Source organism: Asterias rubens, chromosome 7 (assembly GCF_902459465.1).
Source record: "Asterias rubens chromosome 7, eAstRub1.3, whole genome shotgun sequence".
Taxonomy (NCBI): domain Eukaryota; kingdom Metazoa; phylum Echinodermata; class Asteroidea; order Forcipulatida; family Asteriidae; genus Asterias; species Asterias rubens.
Genome location: NC_047068.1, coordinates 17879417 through 17901386, shown reverse-complemented (window position 1 = coordinate 17901386; position 21970 = coordinate 17879417). Strand labels below are relative to the sequence as shown.

Genomic DNA, 21970 nt, shown 5'->3' with positions numbered 1-21970 from the left:
TTAAGCTCCAACTGTGGATTCGCTGTCCGTGCTCTAGTGCCATCAATGCGATGCCGTTGGCCTATTCGGTCTAGTGCAATGGTCATTATGACATTGATTAACACAGGCCCGTCAGCCAACAGTATGCTCCATGCTATGTGTACAACTGCATTTCGTAGCAGGGCACTAGGTCTGAGAACCTGTCCGATGATGGAGTCTTGTTAAGCTCCAACTGAAGAGGGCGCTGTCCATGCTAGTGTTGATCCTGGTGATACCATTCACCTTTTCGGTCTAGCGCCTTAGGACTATGTCATTCCGACATGGATTTTACACAGACGCGTCAGCTAACATGAGGCTCGATGCCATGTGTGTACAACTGCATTTTGTTCTCACGCACTGAAACACTTGTACTGATTTGCTGAAGTACCCTGTGTTGGAGATTGGCTGCCTTTTCACTGCTGATCAACATCGAGCAAATACTACAGCTGTCATTATGGACTTTGAGTTTCAGCAGCATATTGCTGTCAGTCTGGAAATCGTGAACTTGTTTCCAGGGTCCGAGTGTGCAATACTGAAAAATGTCACACATGACCTACTGCTTCATGGGCCTTCCAAAGGGCAAAGGCATTGATGAAGTTGCAAGATTCTACTATGTATAACACAACGTTGATGTGGTAACCTAGACAAAGAACAACATATACATGTATTCTGTGTCCGCTTCATTGAATCCTGCATGGGATATAGGAGAGCTTGTATTTGGTTTCCAGCCAACATGCTTTGACTCATTACCAGCAAAATGTGAATGTTTCCTGCAGGCTGTCACCTGCTGCAGGAATTGTTAGCTGTTAAACTTGTGAGACCATGCAGCTATTTGGGCTCTTTGTTCACCAAAATTTATCAAAACTGCATATAGTTGATGACCATTTGGTGGTGTTGGGGTAAATGTAAAGCAGTGTTGAATTGGAGACAAGGAGCAAAGTGTCTTGTACCCTTGATTCCCCAATGTAGGTTCTCAAACTGAACTTGTGAAAATACTTCCTGTGGTACAGTTTGTCCCACTAGTCAGGAGATTTGATGTAACGATTTGAGACTCTTAAAAAAAACCCAGGTACATGTACTGGCATCTAAATTTAGAATCTTTCAACTTTGACCCCCAGTGGTACATTTCAGTGTTTAGCGGTACATGAAATGGATATATGTATGCTTACAGTACCAACTTGACCAATGTAATCCATTGAATAGTACAGCCAGAGCACAGTTAATGTCAGGATTGACTTTGAAAGGAAGAGTTGTCATCATCGTTTCATTGTGTTTCAAAACTACACTATGATGTTTTTTTAAATTTTTTTTATACTGAATGTGTACATTTTTACAAGATCTTTCAAATAGAAAGGTGGAAATGTCCAGTGCATATTTGCTATTGTGTCAATTAGTGGTAGTATTTCTTGAAGAAGTAAAGCTGCTCCTTGGCTTGATTCAAAAGAGGGAACAATTTTTGTGTACTTACTATTAGAAATAAAGATCAATGTTTTTCTGTGGTGCAATTATTTCATTGTTAATCATTTGATTTTTTGAAGGGATGGATGCTTTTCCAAAAGTATATCAAGGTTATACCTTAAAGTTGAAGGTATAACCTTGATATACTTTTGGAAAAGCATCCATTTAAATCTAGTTTTCAATAACCACAAAAAAGTTCAACTATATGTAAACAAATCGTGGGCAAAAATATGGTTTAAAATACATTTTTGAGAAAAGCGAAGCAGTTTATGTTTTGTCAAAGAGTATGTGGAAGTCAGTCAGAGGCGATTTGAATTGGCAATTGTATCACTGAAAAATTTATTTTTATAAAATACTTCAACTTCTGTTTTTGGGAAAAAAAACATTCTTATTATGTGGGAATGGGTCAATTTTTGGTGAACAGTGTTTGTGTGTTTTAAATGGGAAATCCTATAGTTAGGTAGATATGGGTTGAGTAGATGTGTGTGCGCTAACTTCTTCTACAGCCCTTGTTAGGTACTTGTGCTTAATAATGTAAACAGTACTTACTAATTTTCTTTCTAACTTGTGTTTGTCCCACAACAAAGCTTTAAAAAGACAAGAAAACAGTCGGACTTGTATAAATGCAATATTTTATTGATTTTTTAAATTTATGTCCAACATAAACATTAAAATAATTTTAAGTAATCTGATTAAGTAAATTTCAATTCTGCTTAAAAATAAATATTACACTGAAAAAGGTATAACTTTTTATTTAATTTTTTGAGTGTCCATGAGCAGGTACTTCTTTTATGTACAATTCTTTGAACTCAAAGACAGTTGCTATGTCGCATGGCTATAGGAGCAAGGTTTTTGCAATACGTAAGACACAGATTTCGATTCTGAAAGAATGTGTATCAGGCACACTGGGACCAAGCTTTGCCTATTAAGATATTGCTATACAAAAGCTGATCCCAAAAACGTTACATACCTTCACAGTTTTACATCTTTACAGTTGGGGGATTCCATTTGTTTTTTTTGTACACCAATTAAGTCATTGTACCAGACATTCAAAACCTATCTTGCAAAATGCTTGTCCAACAGATTAAGCTGCCGACTTCATCAATAGAAAAGTGGCAAATCCGATTTCTTTGTTTCCATTACTGAAGACTGGAAGATTATTTTAATTCAAAGAAGTGGTCATGGCAGCCCTTGAACTTCGGTCTTGAAAAGGCACGGCACATTTCCTCTGCTACCCTACCCTAAGGGGCACCCCAAGATGAAAATGTCAATGTGTATAATATGAAATACGCAAAAGGGCACCGCAGCAAAACCACAGGGCACCAAGGCAATAGCTGTGGATGTCATGGGTTATCTCAAGGCCAGCATGAGATAAACCCACAACTCCATATTACATGTACAATTTTCTTTATGAAATGCAGTCTTATGGTAGTGTAGTGAGAGTATATTAAATTAGTCTTATTGTTAAGGTAGCGTAGTTAAAGCACCCATACTTGACGTCGTCAGTAAGTGGGATCTATACTGGGAGCTCAGGCCGGTAATCCAGAACTTCAACAAACTCTTGTCCTCTGGTTTAGCTTTAAGGATCAGCAGAAGTCTTTCTGTTTCCTCGTCTGTGTGGGAACCAGCACGGGTGAACTTGAACAGTAGCTTGACTTTACTGTGTGTGGAAATAAAGGACTCATGTTAATGTTAGTATACATGCAGGCTTGATATTTGGCCCTTTGGAAAACAAAGTAGGAATATTTTATTGTACAAGAGCTGACCTACATGTAGATTGGTCTCTGCCTGTCTTTATCCGCAGAGATAAAGACAGTTGTTGGTTTTACAGAACTAGTGATTTCATTGGATACAATGATTTCAATGGATAAACGTGCACTGACGGAAACGTTCAATGTTTTGATTGGTTCGAGTGGATGTTTGGCAGCTGCACTTTCAGTCATCTGCATGCAGCAACATGCTTTCTTTTTAAATATGTATACAAATACATGTAGGTAGGATTTGACTGCGAATCCCTATGTGAAATGAGTGCAAGGTCAAAGGTGATTATGGATAGGGATTGACGTAGGCTTAAGGCAGACCTCTAGCGTAATTCACGAGCCTCGAAGTGTGACGTCAGATGTTCATGCTAACCTAACTGTACATGTGGTAAAGACTTCCATTACCCATATTGGTAAGCCCTTCCTTCCCAAAATCTAAACTAACTTACTTCATCCACTCCTCTTTCAGAGCCACAAGGAAGGCGTTGATAACCTCCTGAGTGAAGTTCTCGTTGTCCAGGACGTTTTGAATCTTGGTCAGGATCGTGGGTCCTGCAGTAGACAGCATAGAAGGATTAATTTAGCATGGTCTCATTTAATTCCGTGGCAGAAGAAAGAATTGACTACCTGATATGTGCTATAAGACTATGCATTATTATTATTACTACGAGTACCTTGTTTAGTTCTACATCCAAGCTAATTATCTTCCAGCTAGTGTTGAATCCTTGCTTCTGTTTGGACTTCACAAATCCAAGGGCGAATCAGGTTTTTGAGTATCACCCAAGTAACCCATGTATTTTATTTCTTAGTCTACAACTCTTACCTATGTCTGGTAGCGATCCAGTGCTACTCATCAAAATCCCATAGCCATAGAACGGATCGGACTCTTCCACAATCACCTTCTCTCTATCTTTGGGCGACTGGCTGGGAATGATGATGTCAAGGAGGATGTAGTACTCGGATAACTTGACGTGACCCGGTAGGGACGTGTTTGGGGAGAGGCCCAGGAAGTTACATTTGAAGGATTCTTCGTAGTGGTCGCTGTGTGTGATGATGTGACAACAGCCGACTGGTAGGAGAGTCTAGGTATAAGAACAGGAAGAGGCGATAAAGTAAGAAACAACTGAAGAGTTTGCCGATTGTATATTCATTATGTTTAATTTTGTAGTAAAACCATATGTTTATATTTTTCTGTTGTGTAAATTTGTTCAACAAATTGTAAATTTGGAGTAGATTTTTTAATTTTGGAGACTACACATGTACTTATGAACTGCTTATGAACTACTACATGGGCAGATGGTAGGAACTAGACGAGACTACTACTTCAGCTTAAAGATTGATGAATGATGAACCACTTGTATTCAACCCAGATTTCCCTTTTATATCTTTACCCTGTAGTTTTCTTCATAAAACACATCCTCAAAAACACTTGAGAAAATTTCCTCACAACACTATAATGCTCGGGTTCACAAGAAAAGAATGTTTACAAGCGTTTCAACTGTAACTGCTTCTTTTTAAAGGCAGTGGACACTATTGGTAATTACTCAAAATAATTATTGGCGACGAGAAATGGGGAGAGGTTGATGGTAAAAAAACATTGTGAGAAACGGCACCCTCTGAAGTGCCATAGTATTCGAGAAAGAAGTAATTTTCTATGAATTTGATTTTGAGACCTCAGATTTAGAACTTGAGGTCTCGAAATCAACCATCTAAACGCACACAACTTCGTGTGACAAGGGTGTTTTTTCTTTCATTACTATCTTGCAAGTTCGATGACCGATTGAGCTCCAATTTTCACAGCTTTGTTATTTTATGCATATGTTAAGATACACCAACTGTGAAGGCTAGTCTTTGGCAATTACCAATAGTGTCCACTGCCTTTAACAAGGAGTAAATGGGTATACAACGATTGTTCTTGATTCAGCTAAGTGCACTACATATTTGGCAGCACAGGCCATATACTCCCAAGTTGGCGTCAAATATTTTGCCCTTCCCTGCCCCCTTTCTCTATCTCTCTCGTTTCCTGTTAAATTTATCTTTCTGTTGGGAATGCTGGTCACTCTTTTTCCCAACTTCCCTTTCTTGATTACCTTGAGGACTTCAAAGAATGAGCGTAGTGTGCTCTTGAAGTGACATCGGACAATAATCTGGTTGCCTATAAGAGCATGGTGTGCCAAATCATGGAAGTTCAGACTGCCGAGTACCTGATATAGAAAGAAATGTACATGTCACAATGGCTCTCTCCTAACACTATGAACAGGGCCTACTTTCATTAGTAGGGTACTAGTGGCAGCAATATGGTTTTCCGGCTGGTAAACTATTTTTGCTGAGCAAGATTTTGTTGTGCTCTATGAAATGTGTTCCTGATTTTGTTGTCAAGTACATGTATGTTAAATACAGCGGCTACCAAGAGTTGACTGGACAGTTTATATTTGTGGTAATGAGCCCTATTTCAATATGAGCCTACATTTTTTATTTATTTTGTTTTCCACTAGCACAATTGGAGCCAATCAAAAGGATGACTAGGAATTTCAAGAAGAAATGTTCAGTTTGAGATGTAGGAGTAGTAACCCCAACAGGAAAAACCCATGCAATCAGATAGGGACTGAAAACCCAATGTACATGCATTGCAAGGCTCCAGTCTGAGGTGTGAATAGGACCGGGGTCCACAGATGTGAAAGGCAGGGAAAGAAACCACTGAGCCCACCTGATCCTCATATTATACTGTAGAATACGTAAGCTCACATTTCGCAGATGGTGAAGTGAAGTAAAAACGGGACCGCCATCTTGCCACTCCTCTCGGCTGTCCTGCTCGGCTGTTGGACCATCCATTACCCCTCCTGCTGGATCAGGATCCATTGTCATGGTCGATACCTTGATGAAGCCTTCCTCAGTTTCTGTTGTAGAATAGAATAGATTGAATGTGTTAAAACATAGTGATACTGAGGATAAATGTACAAGGAGCGTGTGCCCCCATAGCTAATCAGCACCTTATGGAAACCTGAAAAAACCTCAGAGTTTCTCTGTGTGGAAATTATAAAGAAAGATGCCCAAATGGGATTTTGTGCACAGAGCCTAACAAGCAATTTGAAAGTGGTCAACTTACCATACAAGTGTGGTTATTTAGTAGTTCTATTTATTGGACACCTCATGCATAATTATTTGTTTTTACACTTACACTAAGCACTGTACATTCAATACTCAGATGTCTTATCACTTGACCACCAAGCTAGCCCAGTGGCTAGAGGCAGTTTGAGTACTATGTGTAAGCACCGGGTACCTCATGCATAAACAACTTGAAGCTCTTGATACCGAGTTTAAAACTGGATTTTAAGCTTTTTCAAAATACAACCAACCTTCTTCATTATCCAGATCTATGAGAGCCTCTTCCTTTGGAGGTCCTTCTAGAACTTTCTCCGTCAACCTCCTCCCGCCAGCTTTAAGAATCCATGCAAGCACCATGTGCAGATATCTAAAAAGGTTCTTATCACTTGTTAATTCCAGCAGAGACCTAAAAGTCTTGCTTCCCCCACATCGCCGCCGGATATCCCCCGGGGCGAGAAAGACTTGATTGTTGATTCGCTCGGCACGTTGGGGTCTGTCCGACTGCTCCTGCTCGTAAACGACAACCGCTTTCGCTTGAAGCTCGTCGATCAGGGAGCGAAGGTTGGAGACGAGGAAGGGCCAGGAGTTGAGGAGAAAGATGCGGTCCATCATGACTACGATAATGCTGTACCATCGCTGGAAGCCTCGGGCGTGGCTGTCTTTAATGAAGAAGGTGTAGCTCAGAACATAACCATGGTGTTCATCACCGAAGAAAATAGGTCCCTCGCGACCCTGGCAGACCTAAATGAGGAATTAAAAACAAAATTGATAACCTTCATCTGTAAACAGTCAATGACAATTTGTCTTGTCAACAATGATCTTTGTTTACTTGATTTTCCTCACTCCATGCAAAAGTGGTTGGTTTTGCTTGGCAACTTCAATTAAAAAAAAACATGCTTCGTCTCATGAAACGCGAAACAGTCAAGATTTCACTTTGTGATTCTTGTACTCAATGCATACACTACTTATATAACAAAACAATGATTAATGTTTTTGCTGACTCAACGACAAGCTTGGCAACTTCAAATCCATCAAATTTAGGCAGAACCAGGCAATGGATTACACAGGGTTTGTGCTCTAATGGGACTATAGAAAGGGGCACAGAGTCAGACGGGCACAGTGTTTGCCTCACCTCACAGCTAAGACTCCTAATACAGGCTTGTCTGACCATAGCGAAGATCTGTGGGTTGTGTGGATGCTGGGTGCTGATGTAACTGATATCCACTTCATGGTCATGGCTGATGAAGTTTGGCTGGCCGGGCTGGAAGGACCTGCATGCCTAAAACAGTAGTAATTTCAAAACAAGAATTGTGACTAAATAGTGAAACTAGTAACGAGGTTTACTTAATGTAAAATACCTGCATTTACTAAAACCTGAACATAAACTATTATAAATATGAGACTCTACTAGTACTCAACCCAACTGTAAGACAACTATAACAACAGATGATTAAAATGTCGTAAAGGGAAGGTATAGGTTTGGTAATTGCTCTTAAAATATGGCAATAAAAAACCTTTGGTGAGAAACTTACAGCGGAGTTTGAAAATATAAAACATTTTGAGAAACATTTCACTGGAAAGTAAAGTGGTTATAGGTAAAAAATAAAACTAGATTTTATGCCCCAAAAGTTAAAGTGCTGATGCTGGAAAGAAAGATTAATTTTTTTTGTATTCACCTCACACAGTTCTGTTTTGGATGCATGCGAGGCACTGCCCGCCTTTTGATCACCGCCTGCCGCTGATGAACCTGACTCAGATGACCGTGACCGACGGAACAATGGATGACCAGAGGCCCCTTGCTCTGTCTTCCCATCTAACGTCTGCTGATGATGGTCCCCAGTATGAAAGGATTGGGTGCAGAAGAGAATGCTTGGTCCGTGAAGCTCGCAGAAATGACACAAAGATATTACTGCATTCATGGTTGAATGATGTCAAAGAACAAAGAAATTCTCTGGAGAACTTCTTGTCGTGACTTTCAACAAAATTGTTACCGATCCCGGGCAGCGAGTTCTAGTGATGCAAAAACTTTCACAAAGAATTCTTTGAAACTGTAACACTCTTGGGTGACTCACTGGAGTGGGATCCTTCCTCACTCAAATCCAACACATAAAGTAACTCAACACTCAAACTGTTGAACTTTGAATATGGTGGTATGCAGGATCCAGTGTCATCACTTTATATGCAGTCCTCAGAGAAGGAAGAGAAGGGGTGGTCATAATTCTTCTCCACAAACTGTAATACTTGAATCCCCGTATCAACATTCATCCACACTATTCACTATTCATCCACACATTCAAGCAAGGAACAGGAATTCTGTTTTTCTCATATCACATTTGACCTCCTGTTTGTTGTGTAAAACAAAGAGAATGTATGTCATAATTCTTCATCAGATTATTATAAGCAAATCTTTCACAACAAAACATTTAACAATAAAAACAGATTAACAATCTGTTTAAAAAAAACAGTGACCTAAACAACACATTCATTCGACAGATCAAATGAGTTCATGTAGCAATACTAGGCAAAGACAAAAGCTTGACCTTTTTTTAAGAAGTACAAACAATTCTCAAAAACTCTTTTTGAGTATTACTGCTGAACTTGAAGTTGATGTTGAAGACCACTCATTAAACCACCCGAATTCGCCTTTTATTACATCATACAGAAGCTGATTGAAGTGAAGTTTATTTATCAAAGGGGGTTGACTGACAGGATATCATTCATTGACAAGTAAACAGACCAGTCACCATACACAATAAGTATATTTTTTTCGAAACACTCTGATTACTGAGAACTGAACTGAACTGAATGCAACACCAACAGTCAAAATAGTGGGTTTTTTGCCATGAACGATTGTTCAAATACGATCACACACTAAATTAGTCTGAGGGAAAAATGAAAATACTTACCCATCTATTGCATGGATTGTGTTGGTAAATATAACGATCGTTTTATCGTGCATTTCAAGGTTAATTTGCAGATCTCTGTGTGCAGAAAATTCTGTTTGTGATGATCACAATTTACAATGTGTCATGTGACTTTGAGCACGTGAGAGTGACATCCGGAAGTAAATCAATCCCAGCATGAGCGACTTTTGTCAAGTTTAGGAAAATGTCCGTGACGTTATATCAAGCGCTTTTTGATTGGTTGATACATGAAAGAATTTAACACATAGATCAATCAGATTTGTCCTACCAAGATAATATTAGTTGCCGAATTCCAAAACAGCGCGACCGACGAAAATATTTCAAACTTCTAAAAAAGGTAAAGTAGGTTAATTCATTCTGTCATAAAAAGATCGGTAAAATTGTATTTGTTTCTTTCTGCTGATTATAAGTGAACAAGGATTTGGCTGTGGAACGTGTTTTGTTAGTTTGTGTCTCAACAAGATGACAAGCAAGTTAACAAAGGTTCCCTTTTTATTTTAAATTAAAAACAAATAATATAATTTTTGTAATACATGTACAATAATATACACAATGATTTTGTTAGTTTGTGTTGTTGTGAACGTGGTTGAATACAGAATCAGATTGTTTAGGAATGTTGTCAATTTCTGGACAACTCAACTCAAAATTAATCTATAATATGTATCTTTACTCATAAATCCATTACAGTCATATTGTACAGCAGCATGGCATAAAATAAGCACGTTTTGTTGGTTTATTGAAATATTCATCTCAAAACAAAATATTAATACAAATTTTTATTTTGTTTATTTTTAATAAATTATTTTGATTGATTAGCAACCAATATTTAATAATTAATTTTATCTTGTTTATTTTTACAATATAGGGCTAGGCATACCAGTTGTATGTGTTCAAATGAAATTGCATCTAGGCTAGTTGCGATAACGTAACCCTCCTGCTGGCTACGCCGTCGGCAGGAGGGTTACGTTATCGCAACTACATCTAGGCTATCTATGAATCACAAAAACAAACCATAATTTGTAGTACTTAAAAAAAATACAAGTACTTAGTAGTTTAGTAGTACATGTAGTAACTAGTAGGCCCCTATTAGTATTATATAAGTATTAATTTTTACTTTGGGGTTGTTTGTTTTTGTTGCCATGATTTAATCATAAACCTCTCACGACGGGCGTAGACTTTCATTGGGAGGATGGAGAAATGTTGTTTTGTACATTATCTACTTCATTGAATAAAAAGTTGTGTATTTCAATCTTTGCGATAAAGACTTTGTCCCGAAATAGCCCTCCTCCCACGGCTGTCGGAGGGAGGGGTACATTATTGCAACTATTTCAATATTTGCTTGATAATATTTTTGTTTACAGGAATTACATATAACATAGTTCAAGATGGAAGAGCTTTTAGCTGCAATTGAGCGTCAGATTTCTGCTTATAAACTCCTGGATGATGACAAACAGGAACAACCAGATGACTCCTCAGCTACTGCCTCATCTTCTTTTGTGTCGTTGATCAGATTGAATGGAAAGCCTATCCCTCCCCCAGTTGTAAGTTATTTCTGTAAAGGTGGCGTGTCATGTCTGAGCTGTCAACACTCTTGAGTCAGGATCTGGTGTTTCTCATTTAACAGAGTGTGGGTTCAGGTTCTGGTCTTGACATTTTTGTCCAAAAGCATGAAGACACCTAACCATTAAATTGCTTCGTCCTTCAGGTTGGATATGAAGCTGTTGATCCCATGTGTTGTGTAATGCACGTAAAAGAACCCATATCCATCGTTAAGAGAATTGTTCTACCATATTGCATGGTTTTGGCGTCAGTTTTCTGCACAGGCCTTGAACTTCATCTTTGAGAGGGAAATGCCATTTTCATTTTCTAAGGGGCGCTCCCATTGCAGAATCTTAAACTCTCTGGGAAACAATTGAGGCATCAAGGCTGAAACCCGGTTAATGAAAGCCATGACCTCCGTGGCCCCTGCTTAATTCTAGGCCTGTTTGAGCCTCCACTAGCTGATTGGTGGCACAGTTATCCCTGTAATATTTTTAATGTGTGATTTTCTCTGTTTACTAGATGACAGAGCAGCGACGACATGAGATGAGGCAGTTCAGGATTGCAGCTATGAAAAAAGAGCAGGAGCTAACAAGTAAAAAACGACTGAGACTGCTGGATAAAGTGCAGGCAATCGTCAATAATATGGAGGTAAAAGAGACAGCATAGTATCATAGCTTTGGTCAACTAGGAGGCAAGGAAGACTGATATTGCCATTTCAACGTGCATACGCACATAGAAAGGTTTGCGGTAAGACCATGTAATGACTATCTCTAATGAGTTGGGGTGGTTCACTCATTAGAGATAGTCATTACGTACATATGGTGTTTTCGCAAACCTTTCCAGATATAGTATTTCCACCAAGCAGTTTCAAATCCTACTAATAATAAGCATGTTCGGGAGTTACAAATTTAATTAATGATTGGAACAATGCCATGTTCGGTCACAAGTTAATGCTAAATTTAAATATATTAGAATACATCCAGTGCTTTTTACGTGTCTAACAAGAAATGTAGAGATACTAGCAGTGTTTGTCTTAGATTTCCAAAATAATCCACTGAGCTAAAAAAAACTATTGTGAGTTTATGTCTCCTAAAGACTATGAAACACAATGACTCTTGAAACTTTCCCTTTATTTGTGGTTTATATTCCAGGAGAGACGATCATCAAGTCAAAATAGTAATGTAGACTACATCAACTCGTCAGAAGTTATTGATACTTCATCAAGAAGTCAAGCCCGTCATCTAGACCAATCAAAGGGTTTGACAAGACTCCCAAACACATCTACAGAAGCAAATGAGAATCAAACAGGAGTAGAATCACACATTCCTAGTGTTGACCTACATGTAGGATTGCCAGAATCACCCACATCTAAACCGGATGCTAATGTAGTTCCTCCGCGCACAAACCCCATTGGGGAGGTACTGAGTGCCCAGGGATCAACAAGCAGCAGCAGTGATGCAAGCCTGCTTAATCAGACAGTAATAGCCGTGTCCGACTTTAGTAAAAGTCCCACCAGCTTAGATGATTCTAACAGTGCAGTTAAAGCTACATTAGATACAGTGTCCAAAGCAAAAAAAACTGTCTCTGGGCACAGTTCCGAATCTTCTAGCAAAGGAGAGGCTAAAGCCCTTGACGTGACTGCTTCAGGAAGTCCTTCACTTCATAGAATTGAATCATCTGAATCAAATGCCTGGACTTTATCGCCTGCAACATCTTCTACATCAACAGTTCTGCACAAGAGTGACCAAGATATAACATCTGGATCTGTAAATGCTTCGGGATCAAGTTCAATGCTGTCAGGCTCTACAGCTGGTGTCAAGTTAGCTTGCTCTTGGAGCAAAGACTCTGACAAAGCTAAAACACCAGATTCAGAACAGATTCCACCTGTGACAGGTGTACACTTAATGCCTCCTCTTAAGGATTTCCACAATGATAATGATGATGATATAGAATCATTTGGTGAAAAAGACTCTTACCTGAGCCTTTTAGGTGAGTACTCCTTGCTACCAACGCCTTCAGGATCCCACTTCTTCTCAGACGTATCAGGAGTTCCTTCATCAACACCTCTTGAGAACCCAAGCCCCACTGTTAATGAAAACACGTTGGGTGATAATGAGAGAAGTCCTGATGAGAGAAGCCCAAATAGCAACTTATCCCAAACAGATCGAGACTTATCCATGTTCATCTCAACAGGATCAACATTGTACACAAACACCTTGGGTCAGTCGTGTACGTTGCCTTCCACCCTAAGGACCGTTAGTGCTGCATCCACTCTGCAAGATATTGAAGACCCTTGGAACACCCTTGTTGAGACCCCACAACCAAATGGGGATGTTCTCAATGATACAGTTAGAGGGACCCCTGTAGGTCAAGAAGATAGTGAGCGTAATCCCACTTTTGCCACTAAATCAAGCCAGCACTCCAAGTTGTCTCCAAAACAGGAATCTGCTAAGAGCAGCAGTGAGAATGACTTCTCATCTCCTGAGAAGCGCGTCAGGAGAAACTCGTACACCCTAGAGCACCCATCACCGGCCTTGCTTGATGCCCAGGCAAGGAATGAAGCACCTCATGCAAGTCTTGGACAAAGTGAAGGACAACCCCCTGCTAGAAGGAGTCTTGAACTTGGTGCAGATGCTGACACTTCATCCATAGAACCAAAAGAAAATGTGACGACTGAATCAGAAGCAGAAAATGTACATCAAAATAAAGGTACAACTCTTTCCAATTTTGTGCAAAATCTTTAAACTGCATTCTTGATCAATTAGGCCTACTTTTTTTCGATGTAAATTTTGTATATTTTACATTAAAAACCCAGCAATGTTTTGACAACCACACATACAAGCCACCCCCCTTTTCAAATAGGCTTTCATAGTGCACAGAGTTGTGTGTAGATACGGTCGCATAAGGGCCAATGCATGATTACCACCTAAAACACATTGAGTTTATGTAATGCAGTTTTTTTCTAGGCGTATCTTGCTTGGAAATGCTTGAAACGAACTACAACAGTTTATGTCTAACGTTTATAATGTTTTGTGTGTATATTGATTGCCAACTCTTGCAAATAACCCTTTGCCAAAAAGTAATGCTGTATACCACAATGGAAATTGAAAACAAACTTGGTGCACATAATTTAATAAACCAACTTTGGGTAATCAGATAAAAAATTACAACGGAAAGATTTGAACCTGCGACCTCTAGTTTTAAGTGCCAGTGCTCTACAAAATGAGCTATTTCAGCCCTATGTTGGTGGACTCTATATTTTGTTAGTATCTTTGTTCGTTTTTCCATTTTGTTTCAAAGTCATACATATGTACAAAAATATTACATCCACTACTTCAGTCTCTACAAAAGATGAGAAAAAATGTACATTGAAAACACTATTTTTTTTACGTCTAGAGCTGACAGAAGAGAACCTCTTGCATCTGCAGCTGGGCTATTTTGAGGAGATGAGGAAGCACATGGAAGAGCAGCAGCGACAGCAACTGCAGCAGTTGCTGATCGAGCAGCAGCAGGCCCAGATGACGCTGCAACTAGAGATGGCAGAGCTGGAGAAACAGTTTCGTCAGAAACAGGGATTGATGGCGGGGAACAAAGATGATGGGAAAGGGTTGAGCAAAGAGGTCTTGCGGGAAACGGTTGATCGAGGAGAGAAAGATGTTAGCGAATGTGAGTATTAATAATAATAATAATAAATAATAATAAATCTTATAAAGCGCTGGCATCTAGAAAAACTATTCACTGCGCTTTAAATAAGACCACTAGAAAAATGAATGGTAGGCTTGACTGAAGAGGTAAGTTTTGAGATTGGATTTGAATGAAGATATGTCAGGTTGTGACTAAGGGTGAGAGGCAAGCCATTCCACAGGTGGGGGCTGCAACCGAGAAACTTCTATTGTACAAATTTTGTCTTGTATTTGTCAGTGGGCATTTCAAACAAGCCTTTTTGGCTTCTATAAATGCCCACCATTGGTTTGCTCCGTATCAATTACATTATCTTATCTTCATTTCATTATTAATTTTTTTTTTCATTCATTACTTTTCTCAACCAGTTTTTGACTGTCTTTGTCTTAAATTATTGTCCTAAAATTGTTAATTTTTCTCCTGTGTTCACCAATATGGAAATTATTTTTATTTGAATTGTATTGAATTGAATTTAATTTAATTGAAGGACTCGAGAGACTCATTAGAGATTGGTCAAGTTGGGGCATTGGTATCTTTCCTTGCCTTCATACTGGGTTATCAATAAATTGTTTGCTTGTGCACATGAAAGTAGGCATTCTAAGCTTACACAGCTAGTGCAGATATTTGGCACTTACACAGTTAGCGTTGAATGGTGATATAAGCGCATAATTTGACAGTTAGCAAAGCCATGAAATCTGATCACTTTGATGTCAGAGAAAATTTGTTTGATAGATCAAGAGGTTTACTGTTGAATACAATTCAACTTGCAAAACTTTTGTTCACAGCTCAACTTGTGAAACAGTCATCACCATCTAGTGTAAAATCAGCAAGGCCTTCCCCTGACCAAAGCACCTCACATCGTACTTCATCACCAAATATTCCATCCAAGCACACAAGCCCCTCTGTCATCACGAAGACCTCCCCTATTGTAACATTAACCAGTACAGTGGGTAGTGGAGGAGCGGTGGAACCATTCTACCTAGGAGGGGATCACAGTAGACTCGTTATCGGAGGGGCTAATAGTCCTGTTACAGCTAGGTCACCTGCTGCTGAAGAGAGCGTCAGTTCACCAGTGATGATCAGAAGTCCATACAGCAAGGTAAAAAGACATAACGACCTCACATAAATCAAAGTCTTTCGTTGGGTGTTGTGGCCGAGCGGTTAAGAACACCGGACTCTCGTGTTTCTGATCAGCAGATTGTGGGTTAGAGTCCCTGTCTTGGCACTTGTGTCATTGAGCAAGACACTTTACTTTCTTTGCTTTGACTTTTTAGGTATTTGTCTTGTTTTTTTAAGCAACTGGTCTTCTGACAAAGTTCCATGTGCAAACCATTGTGTTATTAGTAATGTTCAACACAGCAATAACAAATGTAGTTTTTAAAAACAAGTTTTAAAACAACTTTAAAATTTAAATGTATGGTTTGCCTATTCTGAATATAAAATTGTTTTGCTCTTCCTGCTTTTTTTTGTAGATTGTAAACTCACCCACAATGAAGGCAAAGTTTGACCGGGTCTCAGCTGTTTCAAAGGGTTATCTTACCAGGAGAATCTTCCAGACCAACAAAGTTCAAGACACCATCAAAACCATCAAAGTAAGGCACTTAAGATATATTGTATCCTGGATAAAACTTTGCTCTTATTTAATAAAAGTATTGTTTGTTTTGTTCGCACAACTTTTGCTGGTTCTGTCTGCATTCTGGTTGGCTGAAACATGGCCCTTTGGGGGTTAACTAATAGGCTAATGTAGGAAATGTGCACCTGAATATTTTCAATGATTTGGGGTTGAACAAAAACAAATTTAAGAGAGGGGGAATTGAACCAACTACCTCTGGTTTAAGGTGCCTGCGCTCTACCAACTGAGCTTTCCAGCCCTTTGTTGGTGGTCTCCCTATTTTGAGAATATCTTGATCGAGGGTTAAAGCCATTGGACATTTTCGGTAAACAGTATTGTCCATGGCCCACACTTCGTGTATCACAACTTATATATAAAACAACAAACCTGTGAAAATTTAGGCTCAATGGTCATCGGAGTCGGGAGAAAATATCGGGAAAACCCACCCTTGTATCCGCGCGTTTCGCCGTGTCATGACATGTGTTTAAAATAAATCTGTAATTCTCGCTATCGAGAATTGAGTTTTTTTTTACTGTTTTCTCAAAAAGGAAAGCATTTCATTGAATAATATTTCAAGAGAAGTCTTTCACCACTACCTTCTGTAAACCCTGTAAGTTATTTGTAAATCTGTTAACTTTTGTTTTGTTTTTCTGTACCGAAAGGGTCCAATGGCTTTAAATATGTTCAACACATACATGTTGATCACTGAGAATATCAGTCATACTGAGGCAATGCCCCCTTTTTCCCCTCACCTAAAAGTACACATCCCTTAGTAAATCAAATCAATAATGTGAGCATTTCTGAGCTGAGAATGTTTCTATGATGCCCATGAAGTTCTATGCCTGTTATATATTGACCTTTCTGCATTTGTTTAAATTATTTCAGGACAGCGTTGCTTTTGCAGACAAGTTTATCTCTGAGACTCCTATCAAGCAGGGCGTGATGTCAATGCAGGATATGGTACTAGCTGAGAGAGTGCTTGCTCAGGTAATTATCCAACATCTGTTTTTGACATATAAATATGTTTTAACCATTTTAATAATTTTCGCTTAAATAAAGAAATATTGACTACAGCAGGACTTGACAGACATTCAGGATGGCTTTGATCAGTTACATCAAAATGTATGAAGAGCCAACTCATAAATCATAACACAGGAAATATCTGCTTACAAGCTTCATGAAATTGCTGCTTAATCAGAAATTATTGCTTGATATACTTCTGCTAAGCAGAAATGAGCAGGATACCAGCCACGAATTGTTCATACGACATGGTAGTTTGGCTGGTAACCTTATTATTTTGAGCATAGTTTTGCTGTGTTTGCTGCTTTTTGTCCCAGGTCAAAATTCCAGTTGAACCTAATTAAACTGGGTTTAACTGGAACTAGTTGAAAACCAGTTGATAAACTAGTTAAACACAGTTAATACCAGTTGGTTTAATACGGAAAATGGACAGAAACTTAATGGTTTATAATTTCAACCTAGTTGAACTCAGTTAAACCTAGTCCAAACCAGTTGGTTAATATGGAAAATGGACGAGTTTGGTCACTATCCAGTTGAACCAGTTGACACCAGTTAACTAGGTTCAACTGGAATTTTGACCTGGGGTGCTTAAGCACGAAAATAGCTCGCTTATTTTACACATGTCACTGGCCAAAATTTCATGTCATATACAATGCTTGTGACTGGTATTTAGTTGTTGTCTACTTAGCATAACAATTAAGTGGAGTCTTGGCCGTAGTCTGATTTTAATAAGGAAGGATTTTTTCGCTTCAGCAAAATTTTGTGCTTAAGCAGCTCTATAAAATTGGGCCCAGGTCTTGCACCTTTGAGTCGTGTTCTCGTACTTGGTCTTTAACTTTTAGGTGTTGCATTGTCATGCATTGTTTTGGGTCAATCTTTTTTGTTTTGTTCAAGCTAGTTGCATAGGTGTACTCTTCCTAAATTGATTTGCAAATCTTGCTTGTAGGTACGTGCAGCTCAATATGATCTGTATGACATCTTCTTCACCATGACTGCATCCCAGAGGATGGACATCATCACACAGTCTAGAAAACTGGATAAAAAAGAAGGAAGGAAGAGCAGGGTAAACTTGTTTTCATTAAAACTTTGGACTGTAAAGATTTACACATAGTTCCCCCTTTAATTTACTAGTTAGAGTTGCTTCTTAAAGTCATTTGTTTAAAAAATCCCAAACTAGTTTTCCAAAATGTGATTTAGAGTAGAAGATATACAGACAGTTTTCTTTAAAAAATTATAACCAGGCCTGTATGCTTCGTTTTTGAAAGGGCAAGGGCAACTTTGTATTTTCTCCTCGATAAGGGCACCTTTTTAGGAAATTGTAAATTTCTACTTATTTCTCAAAGGCACCAAGGCAATGACCAGGGGCCATGCAGGTAATTGTCTTTGTTGCCTCCACGAACTATTATTCAGGTCTATGTGTAACACTTGCTACACAACATATTTTAGGTACTGCATCAGCAGGATGTTGCCCCCATGCGACCGCTGTCAGCCGCTACAGTCAAAGCCCTGGAGAGGAAGAAGAAAGCCAAAGTAGCTGAAGCCAGGGTGTTTGGAGACAAGAAAGTTACAGCTGGAGGACTCTCTAACATGTCTAGGGGTAGGCCTAGAAGCGTTGCCGAAGGAAGGCGAGTGTAAATTTGTGAATTTGTCTGATGTTGCTTTGACTGAAATTTACTTGTGAAATAAAACTACAAACCTGTACATTATACAATTGTTGCACGCTTGTCACCCTCGCCTCGGGTGCCATTTTCCCCCAAGGGTGTACTAAACCCATGGACCCCAATCACAGCGTGCAACAATTGTTTTGTTATACCTTGGTAACATTAATATTCCTCTTCTCAAAGTTCTGTTGTTATCTTCAAACATTATCACGACGAACAAGAAACAATTCCTGACTGTTCCCTCTAACCAATGGTTGTTTCGTACCAACCTTGGGAACGATCAAGGTGATGTACACCGGTGTACATCACTTTTTATGTTACCCGACCCCGAGCCATGTAACATGTGTTTTTGTTGCACGTCAAGTGATTGGTTCTTGACCAATCAAATTTCACAGTTTTTCTTATATTGCTCCCCTCATTATTATGCTGTGGTCCACAGCATGCCTTGATGTTCATATCAGCACCCCCTTTTTTGTTTTCTCGTAGAATTTTGAAACCACTCCTGAGCCAAGTGTCACCTGCAAGACCAGCAAGTGCCAACACCTACAGGTAAGTAGTTCACATAAGTCGGATTGGCTTTTAAAACCATGTATAGTTCTAACTTAGGGTTGAATGAAGAAACATTTATATTTTACCTGCCACCTCTGGATTAACGTGCCGACGCTGTACCACATGAGCTATCTTGCCCTATTGTTAATCACATGTATCCTGTTGCTCCTGGGTGAAGAGAAACAATTACAGTTTCTTGCTCAAGTGTCACGACTGGGATTTGATTCCATACCCGATGACTTGTCCACCAGAATTTGAGTCTGTTGTACTGGACTGCTTGGCCACAACGCATTTTGTTCTTCAAATCACTCATGATCTTAAAACCTACTTTTTTTTGTTCATAGACCATCCAAATATGGAATTGTCATCAGCAACGAACAACATCAGCCCAAACTGAATGATCCCAAGAAATTAACCCATGAACCCACCAGATCAAAGGTCACATCCCAGAGGGTACCAGGCAGCACTACACAGGGTTATAGATCAACAAAACCGCGATCACCAGTGACGGTCAAGACAAAAGGAGTGAGGAGATCACTGTACCCCATTGCCAACCCATCCACAAAGAAAACCCAGCGAAAGACTCCTGAGTTCAGAAAGTAGCCTGAAATTAAAAAATTGGTTCCCCTTTTGGCACTCCTTACGCAACACAAATATAGTCCACTACACTGGAGTTTAGGAAGCTCTAAATATCACACTGCAAGCACTTTGGTTTTAAATTTATTCTCCCTGACACGTTGTTATGTAGTTTACCAACAATATTGGTATCATAATGAACCACCAGCGAAACTGACTGGGTAGATTTTAGATGATTTTAGGTTTAACAGCGAAAAATTGACTAGAGCAGGACTTGAACCTGCGACCTCTGTATTAACATGCCAGCGCTCCACCAGTAGAGCTATCTATCTCTAATGTTGGCAGTCTTCCCATTTTTTCAAAACCTTTGTTCAGGGGGTGCCATTTAGAAGACATACAACCTGTAACTGCCGATCACATCAAAGTTTACGATACATTCTTGAAATTTGAAGCTGCAGCAGAGAGATCACTTTAGTCAGATTTGACTTTTTGCTAACACCTCAAGTTATAAACCACAGGGGAAACTGACTGGATAAATGTTGAAATGATTTGGGGTTTAACAAAGAAAAATTCCCTAGAGCAGGACTTGAACCTGCAACCTCTAGATTAACGTGCCAGCACTCTACCAACAGAGCTATTTAGCCCTAATGTTGGCAGTCTCCCTATTTTGTCAATATCTCCGTTCGCAATCCCAGTCAGAAGCCATACAACGGGTAACTGTTGTATAGCAATTTCTATGTAGATTTTGATTATCCTATTTTCACCGTCATAATCTATCCATGAAAGTAGATTGGACATTGTGTTGTGGTGTGAATCACACAACACTCAAACTTATATTGTTGAAAAAATAACTTGAATCATTTTACTTCTCACACAGGCATTTTATAACATTTAATACATGCTTGCCCAACAAATTTTCAAAATTTACTAGTTCATTTTATTATGTGTGTTGTATTAAGTGTGAAAGTACAAGCAATTTTTCTGCTGAGCAATTTTGTATTACCGGTAGTTAGCGTTTTGTATTCTATAAAAAAGTTAATGTGCAATTTAAAGATTTTGATAAGATTGTGAATCAAAAAATTAATGTGTGTGTCGTTTTGCATTGTTGTTTGCATGTGCTTACAATCCTTTTAAAGGCAGTGGACACTATTGGTAATTACTCAAAATAATTATTAGCATAAAACATTACTTGGTAACAAGTAATGGGGAGAGGTTGATGGTATAAAGCATGGTGAGAAACTGCTCCCTCTGAAGTGAACTAGTTTTTGAGAAAGAAGTAGTTTTCGACGAATTTGATTTCGAGACCTCAAATTTAGATTTTGAGGTCTCGAAATCAAGCATCTGAAAGCACACAACTTCGTGTGACAAGGGTGTTTTTTCTTTCATTATTATCTCGCAACTTCGACGACCAATTGAGCTGAAATTTTCACAGGTTTGTTATTTTATGCAAATGTTGAGAACACCAAGTGAAAAGACTGGTCTTTGACAATTTACCAATAGTGTCCAGGGTCTTCAAAACAAGAAATTGTGTGCAGTTGAAAATCACCCACACTGAATAGAGCATACACATTGCATATTCATTTTGTGCCAAGCATATTTCAGCCCTGTTCCTTGCTCTTTGGTCAGCTGTATGATTAAGCCATTGGTCCGTAGAGGCTTTATCTCAGCATAATTATAGATTGATACAAGTTTTAAATTTCATGCAATGTGTATGCACTGCAATTTCCCTTAAGCCACTTCATTTAGCTGCAATATTTGTCTTTCAATGTTTGCTTTCATGAATTTGCAATTATCTTTCATGTTTGTGTTTTTATAAAGCTCTTATCATCAAAGCCTGTTCATGCACCTTAAAGGTTTGAGGCTTTATTTGTGTGATATTTTTGTTTGCAAAGTCATTGAGTTTGTATCAACCAATAAATTTTAAAAACTCTAAGACGAAACATATTTCAAAGTCTCTTAGCTTCTTAAATCGTGCATGAATCAAATCTAAACCAATTTTGAATTTGATTTTTAGTGTGTTTCGTCTAAGTTTCATTCTTTATGCATGGTTTATTTAATTTATTA

General features: G+C 38.8%; 2 protein-coding genes across 4 annotated transcripts; one reads left to right on the top strand and one right to left on the bottom strand.

Moving 5' to 3' along the window:
- LOC117292785 (folliculin-like) lies at nucleotides 1–9352 on the bottom strand. The gene is made up of 9 exons (XM_033774941.1): nucleotides 9248–9352; nucleotides 8018–8682; nucleotides 7474–7620; nucleotides 6593–7082; nucleotides 5982–6133; nucleotides 5327–5440; nucleotides 4060–4318; nucleotides 3686–3788; nucleotides 1–3136 (listed from the first exon to the last, which is right to left on the bottom strand). Exons 2-9 carry the CDS (start codon nucleotides 8258–8260, stop codon nucleotides 2941–2943), a joined length of 1704 nt encoding a protein of 567 aa, XP_033630832.1. The 5' UTR covers nucleotides 8261–8682; nucleotides 9248–9352; the 3' UTR covers nucleotides 1–2940.
- A 205-nt stretch (nucleotides 9353–9557) lies between these two features.
- On the top strand, nucleotides 9558–20474 carry LOC117292784 (centriolar coiled-coil protein of 110 kDa-like). 3 transcript variants are annotated; one of them, XM_033774940.1, is made up of 13 exons: nucleotides 9558–9602; nucleotides 10627–10806; nucleotides 11327–11455; nucleotides 11959–12796; nucleotides 13001–13516; nucleotides 14204–14473; nucleotides 15274–15587; nucleotides 15961–16080; nucleotides 16986–17087; nucleotides 18067–18183; nucleotides 18567–18745; nucleotides 19268–19330; nucleotides 19675–20474. In XM_033774940.1, the coding sequence occupies exons 2-13, from the start codon at nucleotides 10651–10653 to the stop codon at nucleotides 19931–19933; spliced, it is 3063 nt and encodes a 1020-aa protein (XP_033630831.1). In that variant the 5' UTR covers nucleotides 9558–9602; nucleotides 10627–10650; the 3' UTR covers nucleotides 19934–20474. The 3 variants fall into 3 exon arrangements, with proteins under 3 accessions (XP_033630831.1, XP_033630828.1, XP_033630829.1); XM_033774937.1 differs by having other exon boundaries at nucleotides 11959–13516; XM_033774938.1 differs by lacking the exon at nucleotides 9558–9602 and adding an exon at nucleotides 9698–9748 and having other exon boundaries at nucleotides 11959–13516.
- The last annotated feature ends 1496 nt before the right edge of the window (nucleotides 20475–21970 follow it).

Excerpts from the sequence above, each read along its gene's own strand:
- LOC117292785 (XM_033774941.1), bottom strand. The coding sequence starts at position 8,260 with ATGAATGCAGTAATATCTTTGTGTCATTTCTGCGAGCTTCACGGACCA. Across the intron at positions 5,441-5,981 it reads CACTTCACCATCTGCGAAAT|GTACTCGGCAGTCTGAACTT; the intron begins GTGAGCTTACGT and ends TTTCTATATCAG. Across the intron at positions 3,137-3,685 it reads CTGAAAGAGGAGTGGATGAA|TAAAGTCAAGCTACTGTTCA; the intron begins GTAAGTTAGTTT and ends TTCCACACACAG.
- LOC117292784 (XM_033774937.1), top strand. The coding sequence starts at position 10,651 with ATGGAAGAGCTTTTAGCTGCAATTGAGCGTCAGATTTCTGCTTATAAA. Across the intron at positions 14,474-15,273 it reads AGAGAAAGATGTTAGCGAAT|CTCAACTTGTGAAACAGTCA; the intron begins GTGAGTATTAAT and ends TTTTGTTCACAG. Across the intron at positions 18,184-18,566 it reads AAGAAGGAAGGAAGAGCAGG|GTACTGCATCAGCAGGATGT; the intron begins GTAAACTTGTTT and ends AACATATTTTAG.